This window comes from Maniola hyperantus, chromosome 14 (assembly GCF_902806685.2).
Source record: "Maniola hyperantus chromosome 14, iAphHyp1.2, whole genome shotgun sequence".
In the NCBI taxonomy this organism is placed as follows: domain Eukaryota; kingdom Metazoa; phylum Arthropoda; class Insecta; order Lepidoptera; family Nymphalidae; genus Maniola; species Maniola hyperantus.
The window spans coordinates 4,771,739-4,798,747 of record NC_048549.1 but is presented as its reverse complement, the minus strand read 5'-3'; the positions used below and the strand labels follow the sequence as shown (position 1 = coordinate 4,798,747).

The 27,009-nt window shown below is 38.0% G+C and overlaps 1 protein-coding gene across 1 annotated transcript in view; it reads left to right on the top strand.

The window, feature by feature from the left end:
* The window catches only part of Nhe2 (Na[+]/H[+] hydrogen exchanger 2), a 54,124-nt gene that overhangs the window by 6,441 nt on the left and 20,674 nt on the right, over positions 1–27,009 (top strand). The window contains 1 exon segment of the mRNA XM_069503012.1: positions 16,846–17,184. Coding sequence (XP_069359113.1) covers positions 17,074–17,184 — 111 coding nt within the window. The 5' untranslated portion in view covers positions 16,846–17,073.

Genomic DNA, 27,009 nt, shown 5'->3' with positions numbered 1-27,009 from the left:
CCTGACTTCGAACACTGTGCACGCCACTGCCCATACCCCTTTGGTTTCTACACGGCATCGTACCGGAACGCTAAATCGCTTGGCGGCACGGCTTTGCCGGTAGGGTGGTAACTAGCCACGGCCGAAGCCTCCCACCAGACCAGACCAGAAATTTAGAAATTATAAAATTCCAAACCCCTGCCAGGAATCGAACCCGGGACCTCCCACTAATAAGACCACAGCACTCACCACTGCGCCAGGGAGGTCGTCTAACACCTAGGTAAGTAGGTAGGTGCTCCTTTTTTGGGCAATCGTGTAAAAAGTAACTTAAATAGTATGAAGTTCTTTAGATAAGTACCTATCATAATTAGAAGTTAGGGAGGTGGCCATTCTTTCAACTCAAGTATAAAATTGCTACTGCAAAATGGCAACATTATTACAGTACGCGGCAGAAAATAATGTACATCGGCCTTTAGAATGACATTTCGGCTTTGTAGAGCATTGTCTCTGTCACTCATACCTATATGACGTTTTGTCGGTCTCAACGACAAGAATTCTAAAGGTCGATGTACATTACTTTCGGCCGCGTACTGTATCTTCATTTTACTATTTATATTATCATCATCTTATCTTCTTCTATACTAATAATATAAGGAGGTAAAGTTTGGACGTAAGGGGCAATCTCCGGAACTAATGATCCGATTTTGACAATTCTTTCACTGATAGCTACGTTCTTCTTCTTCTTCGCTCTGGGCTGGTTTCCGCACTTAAACGTTTCCGTCTGTTGTGCGTGCATTGCCCCTCCCCGCTGAAGTCTTCACTCCAGCCATCCAAGCTCACTCCAGAAGCCGAGTAGACCGCCCAGGTTGCCGAGGGCTTCATGGAATGAGGTCGGGGAACCCAAATGGCGTTCGCGTTGTTCTGCTACGCCCGTGCACTCTAGGACCACGTGCGTCGGTGTTTCGTCGACCTCCATGCATGCCCTGCACAAAGGACTGTCGGTGACACCTATAACGAAAAGGTGTTTGTTTAGTGGGCTATGCCCTGTTATGAGTCCCACCACCTTTCTAAGTTTACCTCTGTCCAGGCGGAGTAGTTTGTTAGTTTGCCGTTTGTCTATGTTGGGGAAAGCCTCTTTGGCTTGCCTGCAGTCAGTTGTGTTCGCCCATAGTTGGGAATGCTCTTTTTGTGTTAGTTCATGAAACCAGGTTTTATACTCACTGAAGGGTATGGGAACAATAGGTTCTGGCCCGATCACCTTCAATGTCGTAGCCTTTCGTGCTAGTGCGTCGGCCGCCTCGTTTCCCTGGTCTCCATCATGTCCTTTGACCCACCTTAGGGTGATGTCGTTTGACATGGCGAGTGTTTCCAGAGTCTTGTGGCAGTCTTGTATAAGTTGTGAGGTCGTCGAGAATCTAGCCAAGGCTTTAAGAGCAGCTTGGCTATCAGAGTTAATGTTAATTTTAAAGTTTGTTACCTGTCGATTGGCCACGGCTATAGCCGCGGTCATAATGCCCACACACTCTGCTTGGAAGACAGAGTTGTCCTTACCGAGTGCGTGACTTATTCTCATGTTTAGTTCTTGGCAGTAGGCTCCAGCTCCTGTGCCCGTTTTCGTTTTGGATCCGTCGGTGTACACTTCTATTGTGTCTTGTGCTGGCTTCGGATCTAAGTTCTTCTCTGAGTTTATCTTGTAGTTTTTGTCTAGTATGTGTTGTTTTTCGGTTCTGTCGCATTTCCACTGCAAACGTGGTTCTTTGTTTATGCTTTGCCCTAGAATTTTAGTGTGCATTGTGTTTTGTTCTTTCCAATGCCCTGAGGTTTTCAGTCTCAGGGCTGCGAATGTTGCTTCTTCTTTGATGTGTATGTGTAGGGGCGGAATGCCCAATATGACTTCTAACGCTGCTGTTGGTGTGGTACTCATGCAGCCGGTAATGGCGAGGCATGCTTGTCGTTGAAATTTCTGTAGTTCTTGCTGGGCGGTAGTAAGGAGAGTTCTTGGCCACCATACAAGTGCAGCATATGTTAGTGAACATCTTACTACCGATAGGTATAACCATTTCATTATCTTTGGTTTTAGCCCCCATTTTTTCCCTAGCATGCGTTTGCATTGGTTTAGTATTGCTAGTGATTTTTTGGTTTTATCTTCTGTATGCCTTTTCCAGCTGAGTTTGCTGTCCAGTGTCACACCGAGATATTTTACCTCTGCGGACAGTTCAAGGCTTGTGTTAAACAAAGTTGGTGGTTTGGTTAGTTCAATTTTCCTTTTGTTGGTAAACAGTATCATCTCTGTTTTCTTCGGATTTACTGTAAGTTCGTTTTCATTGCACCATCTTTCTATTAAGCGCAAAGCTCGTTGCATGACTTCGTATAATGTGTTTTCTAGCTTGCCACTGATTAGGATGGTGAGATCATCTGCATAACCAATGGTATAGAACCCACTTTTGTTTAGTTTGGTTATCAGGTCGTCAACTACAAGGTTCCATAGTATTGGTGACAGGACACCTCCTTGAGGACAGCCTCTCGCCACTATGCCTTTTGTGACTCCGTTGATGTCTAGTTGTATGATTCTCTGTTCTAGTAAAGCTCTTATCCAGCTGCGTATGGTTTTTGACGCCTTGTATCTTCCCAAGGCTTTGTCTATGCTATCGAAAGTTGTTTTATCAAAGGCTCCTTCAATGTCTATGAACACGCCTAGTGTCGATAATTTGTTTTCGAGGTCATGTTCGATTTTGGTAACAACAGAATGAAGTGCGGTTTCTGTTGATTTGCCCGTACTGTAAGCGTGTTGATGTGAGTGTAAAGGTAGATGTTTTAAGGTTCTGTCCCTGAGGGACCTGTCGACAAGTCTTTCGAGCGTTTTTAGTAGGAAAGATGTAAGGCTGATTGGTCTGAAGGACTTCGGCAATGTGTAGTCACTCCTTCCAGGTTTTGGTAGGAAGACCACTTTCACTTCTCTCCAGGCCATTGGTATGTATTTGTATGCTATGCAGGCCTTGTATATTATTTCCAGCCATGGTGTCAGTTGAAGTTTTCCCCATTGTAAAAGTGCTGGGAAAATGGTGTCGGTCCCTCCTGTTTTGAAAGGGTGGAAGGTGTCGATAGCCCAGCTGATTCTATCTCGCGTGACTATGTTGTTGGCAAAGTCCCAATCCTCTTCTATTGGATGGTGACCAAGGGTGCTTCCCCAGTCTGTTGAATCTACTATTCTACAGCCAGGGAAGTGTGTTTCGATGAGCGTTTCGCTTATCTCTTTGTCGTCCTTGGTGTATGTTCCGTCCGCTTTCCTCAGTGAGCCGAGTGTGCGGGTGTTGTCGTTTGCTAGAATCTTGCGTATGCGAGCAGCAGTATCGTTTGATTCTATGCTTGTGCAGAACTTATGCCAGGAAGCTTTTTCCTTTTCCCTGACGCGTTTATTGTATTGGTATTGGGCTTCCTTATAGTTGTCCCAATCTTGTTCTTGCTTGGTGTTTTTGGCTCTGTTGAAAAGATGTCTGAGTTTTTTCCTCATTCTTTCCAGATCAGGACCCCACCAGTTGTTTTTCGATGGTTGCTTTATGTTGTTTTTCTTTAGGGGACAAGCTTGTTCATAGCTTGTCTTAATATATTTCGTTAGTTTATTTACGTTTTCTTCGATGTTGGCGATATCATCGATGTCTTGTGGTTTATTTACGCCTATCTGATGTGTCAGCAGGCTTTTGTATTTTAATCTGTCGGTTTTTCTTGGGTTTCTCCTTGGTACGTGTGGAGTTATCATGAGATCTAGCTCGTAGCATATCCGCCTGTGGTCAGATAGTGAAGGCTCGTCACTGACTCGCCAGTTTTTTACCTGATCTGCGGCTCTGGTTGACGCTAAGGTTATATCAATTATGGTTTGGTACCTACTCGTCACGAAGGTCGGTTCGGTGCCTATGTTAATAATTGTTAGGTTAGTGGTTAGTATATAGTTCACAAATTGCTCACCACGTTTGTTGTTGACTTTGCATCCCCATAGGTTGTGATGCGCGTTGCTATCGACAGAGATAATTAAATCGATGTCGTTATCCTCACAGTGTATTACAAGTTCCACCAATTCTTTTGGTGGTATTTGGTCTTCGATGGGCATGTATATTGCTGCTAGAACCACCGGTCTTGGCGGTCGCCCTATGCCTTGTTGTATTCCATTATTTATTTTGACTGCTGTCAGATCTCTGGAACAGTATTGTGTTAGTAATAGTGCTGTAACACAGCGTGGAATGTAAATGCATGTTCTCGGTGGTTCGTCATTACTGTGTGAATAGATCTTACCATTACAGCTTCCGAAACCACATATGGTTTTTCCCCTGACCCACGGCTCCTGGATCAGGGCGATGGTCTCGTCTTCAACCTCCAGCTGCCTTCGTAGTGTGGCCGTGGCGAGGTGTTTGTGCTGGAGGTTGGTTTGTATAATTTTTATTTTTCTGTCGCCCTCTGTGCCGGGGGTAGTTCGGCAGGGGCAGTTTTGTCTGACGCGTTTTGTTCCGCCTTTCTCTCCCGGGGTTGTATAGGGTTAATCCGGGAGTCCGCTAGCAGTTCCTCGATGTTGCCGAGGACTGCGCTTACGGAGGGCTCAGGTGTTGCATGTAGCTGTCTGGTTGGTTCATCCACATCCATGTCACCACCCACATCAGGCTCCTCTCGGTTTTCAGGCTCTGAGCTATGCCCGGGCGGTACATCACTCAGTCCTTCATCCGTGAAGAACCTGACGTAGATAGTGCCCGTGGAGTAGGCGACCTTCCTTTCGCGTTCCATGATCTTTGGCAGCTCTTCATTGGGTATTCCTAGAATCAGGAACACCCCGGGAGGGCTGCTGGTCGTTCTGCTGTAGCTGAACAGGGTCCACTGCGATACGTCATACCATGGGTTTTGGTGAGATAGGACTTTGTGTAAAAGGCCTATCTCTCCGTCGTAGTCGGGGACGAAGAGTCCCGATCTGACCCGGACTGGTATATCGGTCTGAGGTATCACAGCGAGCCTCGTTCCGCTCCTAGGCGATGTTAGTTTGGGCACCACGTTGACAAGCCAGCTGAGGGCTTTGTCATCGTGGCACCACATTTTCAGTACACCCTCACTGAGGAAGGCTTTTCCCTCGAACGCCGGGGCGTATCGGGTCTGGCCTGGTGCCAAGGGTTCGATACAGGCCGCGAAAATCGCTTTCTGTATCTGACCCTGTATGGAACTTGCCTCAGTTTGGGTAAGGTCTGTTCTAGGTGTTAAGGTTATGGCTACGCTCAAGTGCGATTGGGCTGCTCTAGCATAGGAGCCCTTCGCATCTCGAGTTTGCCCGCCTTCCGTCCGTGCGCGTTTGTATTCACCCCGGGGTGAAATCGTGTCATCAAGTCTGTCTCTTTTTTGGGGTTGGCTCGATGACGGTCCGGGGTTATTTTGTTTGGCTTTCCCTGGTCCCCTGTTTCGCTTCCTAAACCGAGGGTGTGCCCGCGATCTAGGTGGATTCTGGGTCTCAGGTATGTTTGTTCCAGTTTTGTCTGTTGTCTCTGTTGTTGTTTTTGGGGGTCGGGCGGTGTTGGAACCGCCAGGGCCCGTTGCGCCCCGCACCCGGATGGGGTTCCCGTCGGGGTCAGTGTGACCACCAACGTTTGCCCTCTCCTTGGCCACGGTTTGCCCAGCCCTGATGGTGGTGGTGCCCGACTCACCCGAGGCTTGTGGGTTGTGGTCAGAGGCCGGTCTCTGCCCGTCCGCGTGTTCACCCGCGAGGCGGTTAGGGGTTGCGCCAGTGTCCACGAGAGGACGGTCACCACTTAGTGGTGGCCTCCCTTCGCTTCTCCTTTTGCCTCCCCCGACCAAGTCGCTGGTGTCCGCAGTCAGGCAGTCGGAGTCTTTCCGCTTCCCGCCTTCGTCCCTAGTGTCAGTCGGTCGGTTGGCATCTGAGTCCGTCTGTCTGTCAGCGTATGTGCTCGTGTGTTTCTTGGTCCGTCTGTCTGTCCTGTTTCCCTTCTTTTTCTTTTTGGGGGCCACGAGCGTCCATGCGCTTGCGCTAGCAGGCGCAGGGATCGCTGCGGCTATGGAGGACATGTCCGTGTTGCTCGCCGAGGTCGTTGGTAACATCGTTGTCGTTCCGATGTTTAGCGGTTCTATGCCCCCTCCTGATACGGTGGGGCAGCCTGGGCCCTGGGCGCCGTCCGTGGACGGCACCTGGGTGCCAGGGTGGGATTTGGGCGTTAAGCCGCTACCCACCAGGAGACCTAGGATAGCTACGTTATCCCACATGCTAACACGACCGATCACTAGTCACTACCCGTATTATAAATGCTTAAGAGTGTTTGTTTGTTGTTTTTTTGGTTTATTGGTTTGTCCTTCAATCACATCGCAACGGAGCAACGGATCGACGTGATTTTTTGCATGGGTATACAGTACGACAATATACATAGTTAAAGACCTGGAGAGTGAAATAGGCTACATTTTATCCCGAAAAAACAAGCAGTTCCCACGGGATTTAAAACCTTAATCCACGCGAACGAAGTCGCGGGCATCAGCTAGTGGGCCATAAATTACGCGAACGAAGTTGCGGGAAGAAGCCAGTTAGTTGTCAATAGTAGTGATTAATTACAAACTTTTTCACCAACCAAATTCAGACAAGTTTTTTTCGTCCCTCGTCAAGGTTCAGTCTCATTTAATTACGGCATCAGGGGCCAGGGCCGTTTAGGTGTCGTTCATAATGAATGACTGTACATATTTTAAGCCTCCATTAATTTTGTTGGACTCTAATTCTTCATTCCTACGGAAAAATATTTAAGTAATTTTCGTCTAAGATCTTTTGGTTCTAAATATTTGCGGTAAGTATAGTAAAGTTCACGGTTCACTTACGTTGAAAGTTGAAAATATTAATAATTTTTCATGAACACATTTTAATTTTTTTTAATGATGAAACCACAAATTCACGGTTTTCAGATTTTTCCACTTGTGTGTGCTATAAGACCTGCCTTCCTACCAAGTTTCATGATTCTAGGGCAACGGGAAATACCCTGTAGGTTTCTTGACAGACAGACAACAAAGTGATCCTGTAAGGCTTCCCTTTTCCTTTTGAGGTACAGAACCTTAAAAAAAGCAAGTAGATAGTTAAATTTACTTGAGAGTTCTCCATAATATTCCTAAAGGTGTGTCAAATCTGCCATTCTGTACTTCGTTAGATTGATCGACTAGGTAGGTAAATGTCCTAAACCCTTCTCATTCTGAGAGGAGACCTGTGCTCAGCAGTGATCATCTCAACCCATCCCCGGGGTGATGATGAAGCAGGTAACTGCTGAGTTTCTTGCTGTCTCTTTTGAGTATAGTTCACAATTTCACATAATAAGTACGAAGACGAGCCGAGTCAGCTATTAAATTAACGCTTTGATGTTATTTAAATGATTCTCTACAACATTTTACAAACGTTGTTGTTGAGAATAATTTTGAGAGAAATTAATTTAACGATCCTAATAATCATTTTTGTCGTAAAGCTCTATTGAACGTTTATTTCAGGCAGTCACGCGTGGTTCTATTCAAGGAAAGATAAAGAAAGAGAATTGTTATTGTTTTCAAAGCTTCGTAATGAAAAGACATATTTAACAATGCCCCATTAATTATTATCCGGTCCGTTGTTTAAAAGAGATGCCAGGAAAACGAAAATTTTTATTTCCCTTCGAACAAAAAATATTGTACCACCTATAAGTACCCGACAGGTCGAAATAGGAATCGAAGAGGGAACACCCCGCACACCCGCACAGCTCCCGCGCTAATCCGGTACGGTCGAGTGCGGGGTTGTACGGGGCCTACCTAGTTAAATAATGTTGCCCCACACAAATTTATATCCTAAATACTTACATAATGTTTTACTTTACTTGAAAATTCTTTACTTATTTCAATTTTTTAAATTAACTGCAGATTCTCGTTGGATCTATTTACATACTAACTAAGCTTCTATACTGCATCGTCCATCCATCGTCAACTTCTAGACGACCACTGCTGGATATATAAACAGGATAAGGATAATGACTACTATATTCAAATCAGCGACTTTTATCAAATGTTAAAACGCTTGCTTAGCAAGGGAGCTTGTATGAAATACATAGATGTGACGTCATAAACGTCTGACTAATTTGACTATATTTTTTGTTCAATCATCGATCATTTTAAATCGGTACCTAGGTTATTCGTAGGGGTAGTTTGTTTCTAAGGTAATCATAGTCTACGAACGTCTACGACGGAGACAAGAATGCGGTGGCCTACGAAAAACTCCACGAGACCCGCATTGAATCTGAAAGAGGTCCAAGAAGCTTACAATTACGGAGTACAAAACTCCGTGCTTATGTTCCACAAATTTTCACACTTACTGAATATTCATGTAACTTCTTCAGCGAGAAAAATCCGCCGTATCGTCATGTCTGAGCATTTTTGCGATGTGTCCAATGTTGCACTGACGGCACTCGCAGTTTTGAAAAATACACCTTGAGACTTGCAGTCGTGTTATCATCATCATCATCATGATCAACCCATCGCTGGCTCACTACAGAGCACGGGTCTTCTCTCAGAGTGAGAAGGGTTTTGGCCATAGTCTACCACGCTGGCCATGTGCGGATTGGTAGACTTCACACACCTTTAAGAACATTATGGAGAAGTCTCAGGGATGCAGGTTTTCTCACGATGATTTCCTTCACCGTTAAAGCAAGTGATATTTAATTAATTAAAACGAATATAACTCCGAAAATTTAGAGGTGCGTGCCCGGGATCGAACCCCCGACCTCCGATTAGAAGGCGGACATCCTTACCACTAGGCTATCATAGCTTTGCAGTCGTGTAATGTCACTAAATTCTACTTTTGCTGACTTTTGCTTATTGTTGCTCTAGAGTTTTTGCGCATAAATAAAAAGTTAAGTACCAATACGGCAGCCCAGATCTGTCGCAGTGGTCCTATAAAAGGGTACATGCACAACATACTGTAACATTGGCAATAATGTATAGTGAGAACATAAAGTATCGACCTATTTGTCGCATGCTGCTAATAGGTCATGAGGGTAAATATTGTAGAGTTTCATTTTGTGCTATGTACATATTGTAATTCCCTTCGTGTTGATTGGTAGTCAGAGAACTATCAGATTACTAGAGTAGTAATTTCTCGCAATATAAACTCAACTAACTGGCATATACCTACAATTTCACCAGTCGTACTTTTTGTCGTTCAGTAAACTGAAGCTGAACCTTCTTTTACGCTGTCTTTTAATAGAGCCTCTATCGGCTGAGATAAATGTAATCAATATATCTGTATACTGTCGATAAGTTGCTTGGCAAAGTTGTTATTATATATCAAAAATTGTAGGTCTTTCTTGACTATTAATAAAATTGTAGTAACTTGTCAAATTTTTTAAAAAGATTTAATATTGATGAAACCCGGGTAATTGAAGCTTCAATCTTAATCATCGGTTCATATTCCATTCATTAATGCTCTAATTGTCGTACCTATATCGTAGGTACCTACAACCAGAGGCAGATCATCCCTAAGGCAAACTAGGCCCGTGCCTAGGGGCGCGAGATAACGAAAGGGTGCGCGCGATCATGTAGAGTTGGATTAGCGAGTCTTCGCTTTAGATATCTTCGTTTCTATGCAAAATCGTGGAGTGACCGCCTCTTATTTAATATAGCAAAGTGTCAAGTATTCACTCGTTCACACCAACTACCAGCTTTGCAATTATAGTACGCGACAGGTCGAGATCGCAATCGAGGAGGAAACGCCCCCATAGCCCCCGCGCTAACCCGGTGCGGGTGAACGTGGTATGTTTTATTCATTAGAAAAATGTTTTTGAATATTCCAAGCTCACATCTTTGTAATAACTTCGATTATGGGCCACACTTTTAACGCCTGTGGTAAAAATTTGCTGCTCTACGGAATAACAACTCAATGACTGTACTACTCAAAGAGAAGGCGCTCGTTTCAGCTCTTTCAGCTAATGTAATCGTTTTGCTAACAAATAAGTTCTATATTCGCGAAAATTACTGACGCAATTTTATTTTTCTTGTTTATTAAAAAAAATCACAAGTCTGATAAAAAAAAGGAAGGAAAAAATTAAAAATTTATAGCAGTAGGTACTTACAATAGTCAGATTGCTGTCAAAGTCTTACTTGTATCTGAATAAAATATTAAAAACCAGCCAAGTACGAGTCAGATTCTCGCACCAAGGGTTCCGTACTGTCTATTTTGATGAAATTTGGTACAAAGTCAGCTTACATCCCGGGGAAGGACATATAGGCTGCTTTTTATCCCGGAAAATCAAAGAGTTCCCACGGGATTCTTAAAGACCTATGCGTTTAACCGGTACAGAGGTAACTTGCATACCGGTAATTAACATAGGCAACTTTTTATCCTGGAAAATCAAAGAGTTTCTACGTGATTTTTGAAAAACCTAAATCCACGCAGACGACGTCGCGGGCATCCTCTAGTACTTAATAACCCTCCTTTGGGCTTCGACGCAGTCGGGTAAAAATTACAGATTCTACGGTTGCCGTCGACTAAGTCGCCGGAGGACTAGTCGACCGTGCGTAATGGGTCTGTGATCATCGTATACATTTAAGCAGTTTCAGTTTACCTTGAGTCGAGGCTGATCAAATGAATACGAAACTCTATACGTTTAAACCTGAAGTAAGCTCTGAGGAACGTGAGGAATAGAATTAAGTACCTACATACTTAATTCTATTCCTCACGTTTCCAGTAGACGTAACATAAACCGGATGGATTAGATTAGACCGGTATTTAGTCACGTGTTACATACTTAAGGCAGTCCACCTATCACTCACTCCATGCAAACGTAGTTTGGTTCTCATTTGAATACGAACCAATCAAACTCAATGTAATTTTCTAGACGCGTTCTACTTAGAACCTCGTATCTATGACCGTGCCAGATTTCTGCAAAAATAACTGGTTTTAAAGTTACGGTATCTATGTAAATTCTTGAAAAGTTATAACTTTGAAATTGAAGCTTTAACTAACATTAATAAATTAATTCTTCTTAATCATACTAGTTTATCCCACGACATCGTCGGCGTGGATTACACAAATTTCAAACCCCTGTTTTACCCCTTCAGGGATTGAATTTTCAAAAGTCCTCTCTTAGCGGATGTCTACGTCATAATAGCTATCTGCATGCCAACTTTCAGCTTGATCCATCCAGTAATTTGAACTGTGCGTTGATATATATATATACCACCAGAGGATATATATATATTATATATATATATATATATATATATATATATATATATATATATATATATATATAATATATATCCTCTGGTGCTGCAAATGTTCATGGGCGGCGGTAATCACTTAACATCAGGTGACCCGCCTGCTCGTTTGCTCGCTATATCTATTAAAAAAAATGTTTATTCAAATGACAACCAAACTACGTTCGCATGGAGCCCACTACGAATAAACCCCTCTTAAAGAATAAGCGTACCTACGACTAAACTTTTTCAGTTGAATAATTAACTACCTACCGTCTTCCCTGATCCTCTTATAGATTCAGCTCACGGGATGTTTTACAGTCACACATTAAGTGTAAATGGGCTCTTTATCGACACTACGTGCATACTTAGTGGAATGAAATCTTTCAAGATTCTTCCTGTACATTTTTAGGGTTCTGTAATTCAAAAGGAAAAACGGAACCCGTACCTATAGGATCACTTTGTTTTCTGTCTGTCTGTCAAGAAACCTACAGGGTACCTGTTGACCTAGAATCATGAAATTTGGCGTCTGAAAATCTGAAAATCGTGAATTTGTGGTCACATCACAAAAAAATTAAGTGTTTTGAACAAATAATTAGTATTTTTAACTTATAAAGTAAGATTACTATACCAAGTGGGGTATTAAATGAAAAGGCTTTTACCTGTAGGTACATTCTAAAACAGATTTTTATTTATTTTTATGCATAATATAGTCTTTGAAAATGACGATAAAATACGACTGTAGTACGGAACCCTCGGTGCGCGAGCCTGACTCGCACTTGGTCGGTTTTTTTTGCAAAATTGAGTGCACTTACAAATGGATGAATAAATTTTTCTTTCAGAATAATATTTTAATAACTAAGAATACATTGAAGACAAATATTACGATGCATAAAAAATTCGTTAAGTAGTTTTTATTTCTAGTAAAAATTATTTAAGTACCTACTTATCTACTGAAAATACACAAGGGAAATGAAGCGTGCGTATTACTGCAGAAACCTATAGTATTAGCCATTACTCATTAGTTATAGAAAATATGAGATTCAAACTTAATTAAAGGCAATATAAAACGCAACACCTTTTTAAAAGTAAGTAGCTAAAAGTCATTCTACTTTGTATACATTTTGTTTTAGATGCATAAAATATCACGTATTATATGCGAAGAGTAGGCGAAGATGTAAAGTGCAGAGAATTCTCAGAGAACGGCTATAAATAGACTCGGATGTAGTTGATACTTTGTTGGCAGTTTTGCACGCTCCAAAGTGCATTTTAATTAAATCCACGTGGAAACTAGAAACAGGAAATTGTATAGGGATAGAGATACAATATTGATGATGTTGAAACCTTTTTTGGAATTGATCCGCTTACCTATGCCTAGCAAAGATACAGTTGAGCTGTATTTTCTGTAAGCCCCGCCGCATATGCCCACAATTACATAGCTTGTCACATGCCGCATGCGAGTTGTTACGTTGAAAACCTGTGTGTTACGTTGAAAATCGACAAGGGATGTCGAAATTAAAAAGTATCGATATTTTTTAAACATATTAATATCGATGTAGATATAATCGAAGTGCTTTCGAATTACTATTACTGTCTTCACCAATGTACTCTGTGGTCTTCACTGAAAAGCGTCGAAACTATGTACCAGGGCCACAGATAAGCAACTAGTGTAGCTACCATAGTCCCTCTCGTTCAAGCAGAGGTACTTTCTTGTGAAATGTTATTCCTTCTATTTTACGTTTGCTTCGGCTTATGTAGCCTATGCTTAAATGCGCTTCAGATATCTCGTTTTAACAGTAAGAGTCACAGTAGGTCTACTTTGTTCTGAGACCAGGACCCAACATAGTATACTTACAATTTTTATTAAGTACCTACCTTATTTTGGAATTCTGTGGTACAATATATAGCTTGTTTACATCATTTCATTCCCTATTGTTAAACGTTGCGAAACTAACGTGAACTGCTACACGTGCTTTCACGGTAAGCTGAGCCATTTATTTTCTACGTAGCTACGTAATCAAAGCGTAGCCGGTGGGCTTAGTATGATTTTTACATCTCACCAACGTGCTACGTTGATAGAATTTGAGATACGAAGTAACATAACTTAAATGTAAAATCTAGTTATATCCTTAATTTAAATAAGTTCAAAACTTCATAGTCCGCGACAGGTTGAGATGGCAATCGGGGTATGAGGCGGGGGACGCCCCGCACACTCGCACGTCTCCCGCGCTCGGCCGCACCGGGTCAGCGCGGGGGCTGTACGTGTGTGCGTTCCCTCCCCGATTGCCATCTTGACCTGTCGCGTACTATAGGTAACTACCACAGATTTTATTTTCGCGACGTTGCTGCTTGAAGCTCTGGCTGTAGATATATAAACAAACTTGAGGAATAAAAGCAATTAAGGTCCACTTTACTTTCACGTTAAAGTGTTTCGACTATCGTATTATATCAACGTTAGTGAGATGTAAATGCCTCAATCTGTTGGGACTGTACACAGTACGAGATTTTATGTCTCACCAACGTTGATAGTATTCGAGTGTCGAAAAACTTCCGCGTTATAGTAAGGATCTTAACATCCTTGTTTTAAAGCTCAAATTTGTCTACACATCTACAGCCAGCGCTCCAAGCGGAAACGTTGCGAAATTAAAATCAGTGGCATTGAATTTTTGACTTCAATTCAAGGCTCAATTTTACTTTGACGTTATTGTGTTTCGACTCTCGAATGTTTGGTGAGACGTAGAATCGTGGTAAAATCTTATACTAAGCGTACTGTAATTGACAGTTGTACTTGTACGTAGCACGAGGCCAGGGAGAACTACGAGGCGTAGCGTCTTCGTAGGCTATTGTAGTCTCTTGTTTATATTTAGGGCGGTGGGCATTGATCAGCTGATCACGCGGACTTCTGTATTTGACAGGTCTTTTCATTCACAATGAAGGACTCTGTTTCTGAATATAATATTAGGTAGGCATGTCTTCTTTTTTTAACTTAAAGCTTAAAGCTAGCCTTATCTAATTACTTCTTCTTTTGCATAAGTAACAGTACCTATTAAAATAAAGAAAAATAATCTTTTTCTGGTGTGCTTATTATCTTATATATAACTTTTAACAGCTTTTAGTGGAATTTAATGGAGTGTAAGTTTTCAGTGAAAAATTATTATGATCATATTTTTTTTGCTTTCATTTCTTTGCTAGGAGGATTTATGCTACAAATAACACATTCAATTTTTAATACTAGGTGCGAAATCATAACGAGTCAAATAGCACTTTATGTAGTAGAAAATTCAGCATTTCAAGATACTCGTACTATCATTAAATTGGTCCTACGACTCTCAGCAATAAAAATAACGACGCAGAGAGATTATTGTGTTATTTAAAAATAAACATTGCACTTATCCTTATCTAATAATAAAATAACCTATCCTCAAAATTCTGATTATTTTCGTAAAGTGAACTACAAAGGTTAAACCTAAGTTGTATCCTTCGATTAGGTATAAGTACCTGTATAGGATGAAATTAGCTATTTTCATAATGACGGAAATTTTCTAAGGGCCGGTTGTTTCAACAAATTTTGACGGACACGTATCCTTTAAATATGGCGCTAACGAACGTAAGTAAAGAAAAAGCGTTGATTCAGCATCTATTAGCGCTAACGTTCGTTAAAAAGTTACGTTTACGTTAACCAGTGCTGGCGCCATTGGTGATCGTCAAATCAGTTCGTAACTTCATACTTCTTACAAACGGAATATTTTATTTACAAATTATAATGGAATCAATTGAATTCAATGCTTTTAATGGTAGTTTTTTTGAAGATGAAAGAGAATTAAAAAAAAGAAAAAGTGTTTAAAATGTGAAGTAGCACTATCAATAAGTATAATTTAATATAAAATGAAATAAAAAAGGATACGGAAAAGTAAGTTAATTTTTAGGGTTAGTTTCGTAACCAGAATAACAATGACGAACAGTTTTTTGTACAATGAAGCAACACTCTTAAATTAACAGATGTTAAAATTCGTCTACGTCTGTTAAATTTTAACGAACGTATCTTACGAAGACCAATGGTTTGAAACAACCGGCCCTTAGTGAAGTAAATTATTTTCAGGTCAATTAAAATTCTTTCATAGTTGTGACCTTAGTGACTTTTTTCATGAAATGTTTTATGATCTCAAATTTTCCTTCATTTTAGTTTTTAAACGATGTTGGCTCAATACAGATTGAGAAAGAGACTTAACGAGCCATATGTAAAGAGAGCCATATGTAATAATGGTACAAAATTATTTATTATCTATTTTTTCTTTATAATATAACTAGCTGATGCCCGCGACTTCGTACGCGTGGATTTAGGTTTTTAAAAATTCTGTGGGAACTCCTAAATTTTCCGGGATAAAAAGTAGCCTATGTCCTTCCCCGGGTTGCAAGCTACCTCTGTACCAAATTTCGTCGAAATCGGTTGAACGGTTGAGCCGTGAAAAGATAGCAGACTGACAGACAGACAGACACACTTTCGCATTTATAATTTTGTATGGATATACAATAATACGTCGTACGACTTCTAACTCTGACTCTCCATTTCAGCGTACCAATGATGCTACGACGCCCGTGTCGAATTACGTTGTCGCACCGTGGTGATTTAAGCGGGTCCTAAAAGCTATATGGAACATAAATAGATATAATTTGGTAGAATCCAATAAACACATCTGCCTTTCCTGATCTTCAACTAATGACATCAATGATACGGAATTTTCACATTCTGAGGGAAATCGACCGCAATATTCTGTGGATAATGTCCTGTCAAATATCCTGAATGAGCGGCGTCGCGGCGCCTAGCCGGCGTCTAGTCGCCCCCGCACAGTTAGCCTCATTCCTTATTATACGAAACATCCATTTATCGATGGTAATGTTCATGGGACTTGGCATTTAACGATTAACGCCCATTTTGAGCTACACGCTAAGAAAATGTAGGAGGACTTTAATCAGTACCCTTATTATAAATGCAAAAGTGTGTTTGTTTGTTGGTTTATTGGTTTGTCCTTCAATCACGTCGCAACGGTGCAACGGATTGACGTGATTTTTTGCATGGGTATAGATAAAGACCCGGAGAGTGGCATAGGCTACTTTTTATCCCGGAAAATAAAAGAGTTCCCACGGGATTTTTAAAAAGCCTAATTCCGCGCGGACGAAGTCGCGGGCATCAGCTAGTCTTTAATAATGCTGACGTCAGTGAACTTTAGAATATTTATTTACCTACTAGCTGATGCCCGCGACTTCGTCCGCGTGGATTTACGTTTTTCAAAATCCCGAGGGAATCTTTGATTTTCCGAGATAAAAAGTAGTCTATGTCTTAATCCAGGGTATAATCTATCTCTATTCAAAATTTCAGCCAAATCCGTCCAGTAGTTTTTGCGTGATTGAGTAACAAACAACCAAACATTTCAACGTTGCTATATAACTAATCGATTAAAGATACCTACATCATTGAATAAGTATATTAAGTTAGAATGTAAGGAGTCTACAATATAATACCTTATAAGTAGTGGGTATGCAATAACCATTTTACTTTTAGGACATGCTTACAGTATTTTTGAAAAGTATACCTACTGTCACGGTGGCCTTCACGTTGACCGTGTAAATTGTGATTAGTTATGGTGCACTTATCAGCATAACGAATGTTAAATTCTCAACGGCGATGGCAAGAATTTGAGCAGTCATTTAGTAAATAAAACCTGAACAACACCACACTTTCTTTAGCAACGCAAATGTGTAAATGGACTCTAATATGCTATTGCTATAGTGTAGTGTAGAATAATAGTTTAGAAGATAAGTAGGTAAATAAATGTGTGCGAGGTGATCCATATGAGGTGAAACACAATGACGTCACTGAAGCATGGAGTCAACTTGAGCCGGCGTGCGTGTAGGCAGCACGTCACCCTGCTGGCTACTGGGATACTCATTGCAGCCACTTCCGCCAATCCGATTGAAGTAAGTACCTAGACATTTTGTTCTTTACTAGATGAACCCTTTAATTTTCCGGTATAAAAAGTAGCTTTTGTCCTTCCCCGGGATGTAAGCTAGCTCTGTACCAAATTTCATGAAAATCGGTTAAACTGTTGGGCCGTAGAAAGCTAGCAGACAGACAGACGCACTTTCGCATTTATAATATTAGTATGGATCTTAGCATATAAAGAATTAGCGAGAGATGTGGTACGGACAATAATGTCTCCTTCGTGGACTATTCATCACCATCATCGTTATCAATAACCCATCACTACTGAGCACGAGTCTCCTATCAGAATGAGAAGGGTTTAGCTATAATCCACCTCGCTGGTCAAGTGGGATTGGCAGACTTCAAACACCTCTGAGAACACATCTGAGATTATGAAGAACTCTCAGGCATGCAGGTTTCCTCACGATGTTTTCCTTCGCCGTTAAAACAAGTGATATTAGTAGCATAAAACACACTTAACTAAAGTTGCGTACGTTTGGTCGAATAATGTCCAGTCAGCATTAGCAAACCGATAGAGGGCCTACTTAGTAGGGGAAAAGTTCTTCTCTAAACTCAATTAGTCTGGTTCAAGTATTCAGTTGTGGTCGAGTTACTAACCCTTGATTAAAACGTTGACTAAGTACCCTATTAAAGCCTCTATAAAATACTTATCAACTTAAAAAACTTAAGTATTTTTCTGTTTCAAGCAGTTTCTTGCTAAAGCTTAGCCGTTGTTCTCTCCAAAGCTTATTAAAATACAATCTGATTCGTGGAATAGTACTGCAATACTAAAAATGCTAGTTGCATTACCAAGCTGCAACGCTAAGCTGATTTATGCGTAAAACGCTCGTGTAACCAGAGGAGGTAACATAAGAAAATTGCATTTAAATCCGCTGAAAATAGCTTAAAGAATCAAGAAAATCGTGAATGTATTAAAGAAGGAAACTTTTTGATTGGCAGGCTATGTTTTACATATCAATATCACCAAGAAATTGTGCTTTCCGTTAGGCTCTATACGCATTGCATCCATTCTAAATCCAAGTGTTTCTCGATCAAGAGTAGGCTTGGTATAGTCCACGACAGGTTGAAATGGTAATCGGGGTATGAGACGGGGAGACGCACCGCACACCCGCACGTCACGCACGTGTTATATTACGATAAAATTGGATACATAATTATTATGCTAGAATTGACCCAATCATAAACTTGGAGTCTACAATAAATATTTGTAGTAATAATTTAAACAGAATCGTTATCCCGCGACAGGATATCAACGTCAATGTTACCCAACCCGAAAGGTTATGATTTAGTAGTATCTTATATTCTTTATTGTTGTCCAATTTAATATCTAGGAATGTGACAATACGAAAAATAATATTATGTAAATTATCGATACATATGACTAATTATTTATTGTAAAGTAAATACTGACAACATACTAGGATTGACAGGATATGGCTGGATTTAAAATACAGTTGTCTATAGAAATTATGTGAAATAATATGTAAATCATCAATAGAGTATGGCATTAATTAATGTAGTAAAACAATAATAAGTAAACCGTCAATACATGTTGCAAATAATATTATTTATGTAAATTAATAATAATGTCAACAATCTCAATGTTGGTACAATGGTACCTACCATTGTACCAACATAAATAATTATTAAAGATGTCATGTGACGGTGGCCTGTGGTTTGTTTACAATGGAGAGAGGATAAAAACGGGACACACATCGATAAAGGGGCAGTCTCGTATTATAACTCCTCGTGTTAACTACAGCCTTAGTCTAGTGAAGTGATGTGACTTCAGAGTAAACAAAGGCGACAGAGTTACTAAAGTTAAGTATTCTTATATTTTATTGTAATCACTTGCCTTATAAAGGTTTAGTTATTATAACCATGTACCAAATATGTTTAGATATTATGTTATGTATTATGGAATGTTGTAATGCTTTTAAAAGATGTGTGTTGTGGAGTTTCTTTGCCCATTTCTTCTCCACAACGAAACACCTTTGGAAACGGGTGGTAGATTCATTTTAATATGAAATAGACCTATGCTGAGAAATACAACAAAATACAGATAGGTCTATAAAGATTAAAGTATTAAAGATCTTTCAATAAATGATTAATTATTATTCGACTTGGTTGGTTTTACTTCTGTATTTATAACCTACCCTCTTGTGCTATTTATTTTATACATTGAGATAAAGTAAACACTAGGTTGTTAGCTTCTAATTATTATAGAAGCCTGTTTAGATGATTAGGGTTCTTACTTTGAAATAATACAGCAGATGCTTTGCTTGATTTTTAATTACTTAGTATTTGGCCTTACCTGACAAATAATTGATAAATGATAACTTTCATTAGTAATCATTGGATTTAATTTATCATCACAGATAATACAGCAGATGCTTTGCTTGATTTTAATAACTTAATATTGGCCTTACCTGACAAAATTTACAACTACCTACATTTCAATTAATAATTGATAGATGATAACTTTGATTAGTCATCATTAGATGTTATTAGCCATCACTATTAAAGCCCACTGTCTTAACTTCTCTCTCTTCTTTATACAAAAATCTCACATCAGAAGTGGGATACGATACTCTGCTTGTCGAAATACTAATACTTTTCAAATGCTTTCAGCAATCGTGGATACGGCTTCTCCTCGAAGCGACAGGCTGCCGCCTGTCGTCGGTGACACTTGGTGTTGGTGCCCGATGATCCCAAAGCGAGGGGCAACTCTGTTGTCAGCGGCACTTGGTGCTGGTGTGGCACCGCCGGTTGAAACGTCGCGTCGTTTGATCAAGCTAAGTACAATTTTGTGCGTTGTGTGTGAAGAAAAGTGTAAATTTAAAAAAAACCACGATTTTGTGGTATTGTTTCTATGAAAAAGTTTTTGTGAGGGTAATCATAAAAGATTTTAATTAGTTAGATAAACCACGTGTTGTGGTATAATTTATTTGGATAAGAATAAGTCTAGTTAGAGGTCAGATTGGCCGAACGGTTTTTGATAAAGTATATGTAGATGTGAAATCATTTAGAACGTTATGATGTACCGAAACAAAAAGGTTTGCTTTTAAGAAATCGCACCGTACTTACAGCTCAAAACTTGAAGAAATTAACTTATTCTGATTAATTCAACTTAAACATAAACTATATTTATTTATTTTGCTTCTTAAAATAATTCAACTATTTGTCTTTTCTTAAAACAACACAAGAGATTATCCATCCGTTCTTAAAACAACGCAAGGCAGATTGCCTACTCAAGTATTTTTTTTTCTACTCAGTGACGTTATTATAACATTTAACATTTTTTTTTTAATAAATAAGGATTAAGATTACCAAACTGAACTCTATAATATTATTATAACTTCGCTTAAGAATAATTCCCCTTAAATATAGTTTGTTTTATTTAATCTTCTTTTGTCGAAATATCTCATTTCAAAAGTATTTTATTTTTAATAAAATATTCTTATTGTTCCCACATATCAGCAATAAACTTTGAGGTTAGGTTGAACCTGATTTTATTTTATCTTATTATTTTGACAAACCAATCAAGTAAATAGGAACCTATTTTTTTTTCAATTGGTCATCCAACAAAAAATAATAATACGTCCCACATTTTATTTTAGGAAATACCTACGTTACAACGTGTTATTAATTTATTCCTGTTTTGAGTTTGTTTGATATACATACAAATCAAATAAAGAACATATTTATTCAAGCGGTAATAAAAACTGGAGATCATAGGAGTAAACCAAAACCTGTTTGTACATTTGGCGTTCCTCAGGGATCAATATAAGCCCTTTGTTATTCCTGATCTATATTGATAGTATAAATGAAATAGGTTTAAAAGGAAACATACTGTTGTACGCTGATGATACATGTTTATTTTACTATGGCAACTCAATACACACAATCATCACAGATGCACAAAATGACTTAATACTACTCAATAAATGGTTTCAATAATATAACCTACTTACAATAATACCTCAAAAAAAAAAAAAAAAAAAACCATATGCTACATTACATAGTTACATATAAATATAACTACAATATATTTTCATACTAAATTCACATACATGACTATAAAAATAAAAATAAAATACAAACATATAAACATTTTTAAATATACGTGTCGCACTGGTGATGCAGTGCTGTCGTGACTCAGAGAATGACTTTTTCAGAATCGACGAAAAACTGATTATTCACTTCCTGTTATAGATTATAAAAAAGTGAATACTTTATAAGGTTTATAAATAATATTAACGCAATTATCATTTACTAATTATTTCAAAGTTACAGGTAGTAACTGTAATTCGCAATTTTTGAGTTAAGACTGTATTGCTAAAAAAAAAAAAAAAGGTTTTCAGAAAGAGTAATTATTTTTAGTTGTATAGTTATTGCTGAAAATTTTTGAGTTACTATAAATAATGGTTGACTTTTTCCTTATGGTTTTGAGTATAATTTTGTAGTTACAACAATTATTTAATTTAGTTTTAAGTTTTATAGTTCCCTCCAAAAAAAATAATTTTCACATTCAGGTTTGGACATTGATGAATAAAACCAGATAATCAAGAAAATTCAATCAGATAATCAGTTTTTATTTATAAAAAGTAATAATTTAATTTCAACAATTTCTGCCTTTTCCAACAAAAAAAAAAAAACCTTCCAAAACAATAAACAAAATTTGTCTTGAATACAAAAAAAAAACAGAGCCAATCAAAATATTTTTTTTTTAACTTAAATAATCAGCTATTGTTGTAACTGCACAGTAATTGTACGTAGTCACTAAATTGGAGCTAGGCAAAATTAAATAATAGTATTTCTATAATAATAGTATGCTTAAACTAGTTTTACATCAGTCTGTTTCTAATAATTAGCATCAAAATGACAGCAATATTTTTTTATTTAAGTACTTAAAATCAACCAGTCAAACTTCGCAAGTAAGATTCATAATAGGTCCTGGGAATCATATTTTGTCGAGCAGTTCTTTCGTCTTTTAATATTTTTGTTTAATTGTTTATGCTGGTGTCAAAGCAACAGAAAAATAACGTTTGGTTTCCAGCTTCACATTAAAATTACTACCCCACTGGTCACAATTTAATTCACATTAAAATTACTTACTAAACCAATAAGGGTGTCTTAAGTGAAAATACTATTTTAAATTTCATTTCTGTGAATCGATAATAGTGTAATAACTAGAAATACACCTACACACTAGAAATATCTATTTAGGTTTAAATCAGCTATATTGTATTAACTCTAATTCATAGTTGAACTTTTACATACCTGATTCAACAATATCGTTCCAATTTGAATTAATGCGGTCTAAACAGTAAACTGTCACGTCCTTCTTCGTCGAATTTAGATGTAACTAAAGATGATGAAATATTGGTTAGGGTATCACGACAGTTAGTCAGTCACTCAAATTTGACATGTTTTGGGTTGCGACAGTGTGTCGTCGGTGCGATATATGTATACATTTATATATACTATAAACCCTATACTTACTATAATACATATGTAATACATACACATAGGTACAGATATTATAACTATTATACTACTACCAAGACAAAATAAAGTGGGTGTGTGGATAAGATACCTACTGTTTATTTGTTAAATTTCTCATGTAAGTGAATTTATTTCTTAGTGAGAATAAAGTTCTTTAACCGTAATAGTAGTAACCGTATACATATTAACATTGGGGAACATTGTTTGGTAACAACAAAGAAAACATATTCTATTCTACTCTGATTTCGGTCTGACGTCTGGCTATCCTGGTTTTTATGACAGTAACATTGACATTGAATCATTGAATATCGTTTTGTGAATGGAGCAATCTTATATTTTTTTTTGTCGGTACTTTTGTTGCCGCTGTTCATTTAAGTTCACTGGCTGCATTTTTCTATTTTTCTATGTACTTCGGGAACGAAGTACTTATCAAGATGGCCGAATGGTAATAAAACATACTAATAATTTATGCTAAATGACAGAACAGAGGAAGAAAAAAAAAAAAATTTGCTCAATGGATACAAAATGTTAAGACTCACAATGTGACAAAATGTTAAGACTCCCGAATGTAGCAACCAACAAAAAAAAAACAAAAAAAAAAAAAACAAAAAAAAAAAAAAAAATCCAATGATTATCCCCGAATGGGACAAATGTTATTATTCCCGTATGGAACGGATGTTATTATTCCCAAAGGGGACAATTTTTTTATTCCCGTATGAAACGGATGTTATTATTCCCAAAGGGGACAATTTTTATTATTCAACCATATAAAACAAAGGGAGTTAGGTTAGCTAGGTCTGCCTGGCACTAATCATTGCCCTTTTCATTGGTCGGGTAATGTTAGACGGCTCGACTTGACAGTGCTGGTATTACACCATTGGTGTGATACATCTTATTGGTGATAATTCAGTAATGTCCTGGTACGAGACCCATTTATGGGGGCGGCAGACAGTTAGCTAGGTAGTTAGGCTGCCCGGCACTAATCATTACTAGACCCAAAAAAAAAAAAAAAAAACAAAAAAAAAAAAAGGGTTAGTAATGTTAGACGGCTTGTTCGGACGGTACCAGTAAGTAGCGAGGTCTAGGTAATGACCTCTACTGGGCAAGAGTCTAGTACAAGACCCATTTATGGGGCGGCAGCGGTTAGGCCAGTTAGTTAGGCTGCCTGGCACTAATCATTACTAGTACCAATAAAAAATAAAAAAATAAAGAGTTAAAAAATATTGGTTAGTAATGTTAGACGGCTTGTTCGGACGGTGCCAGTAAGTAGCGAGGTCTAGTAATAACCTCTACTGGGCAAGAGTCTAGTACAAGACCCATTTATGGGGAGGCAGCGGTTAGGCCAGTTAGTTAGGCTGCCCGGCACTAATCATTACTAGTACCAATAAAAAAAAAAAAAAAAACAAACGAATAAAAAAAAAAATTGGTTAGTAATGTTAGACGGCTTGTTCGGACGGTGCCAGTAAGTAGCGAGGTGTAGTAATGACCTCTACTGGGCAAGAGTCTAGTACAAGACCCATTTATGGGGGGGCAGCGGTTAGGCCAGTTAGTTAGGGCTGCTGGCACTAATCATTACTAGTACCAATTAAAAAAAAAAAAAAAAAAATGTTAAAAAATATTGGTTGGTAATGTTAGACGGCTTGTTCGGACGGTGCCAGTAAGTAGCGAGGTCTAGTAATGACCTCTACTGGGCAAGAGTCTAGTACAAGACCCCTTGCTTTAAAAAACTAATAATAATAAAAAAAAAAACTATACATATTATACAAAAAAAAAAATTTTTAAACATTAAATTATGGGGCGCAGCCAGTTAGGGACAGTTAAACTAGGTAGCTGTAGCTTATAGATCTTTTTAGCTTATAGATCTTCCTTAGCTTATAGATCTTTTTACCTTACAGTTATTTTTTTTATTTAGCTCTTAGCTAGATTTTTTTCTTTTCTTTCTAATTTCCCTATGTACTTCGGGAACGAAGTACTTGTCAGTATGGCCGTGTTATATTACGATAAAATTGGATACATAATTATTATGCTAGAATTGACCCAATCATAAACTTGGAGTCTACAATAAATATTTGTAGTAATAATTTAAACAGAATCGTTATCCCGCGACAGGATATCAACGTCAATGTTACCCAACCCGAAAGGTTATGATTTAGTAGTATCTTATATTCTTTATTGTTGTCCAATTTAATATCTAGGAATGTGACAATACGAAAAATAATATTATGTAAATTATCGATACATATGACTAATTATTTATTGTAAAGTAAATACTGACAACATACTAGGATTGACAGGATATGGCTGGATTTAAAATACAGTTGTCTATAGAAATTATGTGAAATAATATGTAAATCATCAATAGAGTATGGCATTAATTAATGTAGTAAAACAATAATAAGTAAACCGTCAATACATGTTGCAAATAATATTATTTATGTAAATTAATAATAATGTCAACAATCTCAATGTTGGTACAATGGTACCTACCATTGTACCAACATAAATAATTATTAAAGATGTCATGTGACGGTGGCCTGTGGTTTGTTTACAATGGAGAGAGGATAAAAACGGGACACACATCGATAAAGGGGCAGTCTCGTATTATAACTCCTCGTGTTAACTACAGCCTTAGTCTAGTGAAGTGATGTGACTTCAGAGTAAACAAAGGCGACAGAGTTACTAAAGTTAAGTATTCTTATATTTTATTGTAATCACTTGCCTTATAAAGGTTTAGTTATTATAACCATGTACCAAATATGTTTAGATATTATGTTATGTATTATGGAATGTTGTAATGCTTTTAAAAGATGTGTGTTGTGGAGTTTCTTTGCCCATTTCTTCTCCACAACGAAACACCTTTGGAAACGGGTGGTAGATTCATTTTAATATGAAATAGACCTATGCTGAGAAATACAACAAAATACAGATAGGTCTATAAAGATTAAAGTATTAAAGATCTTTCAATAAATGATTAATTATTATTCGACTTGGTTGGTTTTACTTCTGTATTTATAACCTACCCTCTTGTGCTATTTATTTTATACATTGAGATAAAAGTAAACACTAGGTTGTTAGCTTCTAATTATTATAGAAGCCTGTTTAGATGATTAGGGTTCTTACTTTGAAATAATACAGCAGATGCTTTGCTTGATTTTTAATTACTTAGTATTTGGCCTTACCTGACAAATAATTGATAAATGATAACTTTCATTAGTAATCATTGGATTTAATTTATCATCACAGATAATACAGCAGATGCTTTGCTTGATTTTAATAACTTAATATTGGCCTTACCTGACAAAATTTACAACTACCTACATTTCAATTAATAATTGATAGATGATAACTTTGATTAGTCATCATTAGATGTTATTAGCCATCACTATTAAAGCCCACTGTCTTAACTTCTCTCTCTTCTTTATACAAAAATCTCACACACGCTTGCCTACACAGGGTTAGCGCGGGGACTGTGATGGTGTGCTGGGCGTTACCTCACCGATTGCCATCTCGACCTATCGCGTACTATACATACTAATTTCAGTGAGTATCAACGTTAACTTGAAAAGTTACATCAAAACATTCAAAGCCTCTGTAAAATTACAGTCAAGAAAGAAAATTAGTAAAAGAAAAGGCTGCCTTGACGTATGCAATGTACTTAGTAGCTAACCTACATTAGTTTACATAGAAAACCTATTTTTCTTCATACTTACGTCACAAGACTTCCTTGAAGGCAGGGGTTGTGGGCTCTATGCTTTTAAAGCACTCTAGTACGAATGTAGTCCGCCTTTTAAATGGTATGTTGATGCTACTTTTGTGCTTTTGGAAAACTCTCAACCAAAGCAACTTGAACTTGTTAGAAGAAATATGTTGTAAAGAGCCTAAAAACAGTGAACTGTTGCAAATAATAATTATTTTGGTTTGTCCACATTATTTAGATAGTTATGGATCGTTATTCTATAATCAATTTCCTTATCTATGATTTCTGTGAAATTACTCTGATGTGCAGAAAAAAAAGTATTGCTTATAAATTTAAATGTAGGTAATATAATACAAACTTAAAATGTATCTAAGCATACTTAATGATGAAAACTTAGACATAATACGAATAGGAAACTACGTATAGGGGAGGATAAAGGATATACCTACTTGGATAAAGGATTATAAATATAGGGACACTAGCTTATGCCCGCTACTTCGTCCGCATGGACTACACAAATTTCGAACCCCTATTTTACCCCCTTAGGTGTTGGATTTTCAAAAATCCTTTCTTAGTGGATGTCTAGTGTCTACGT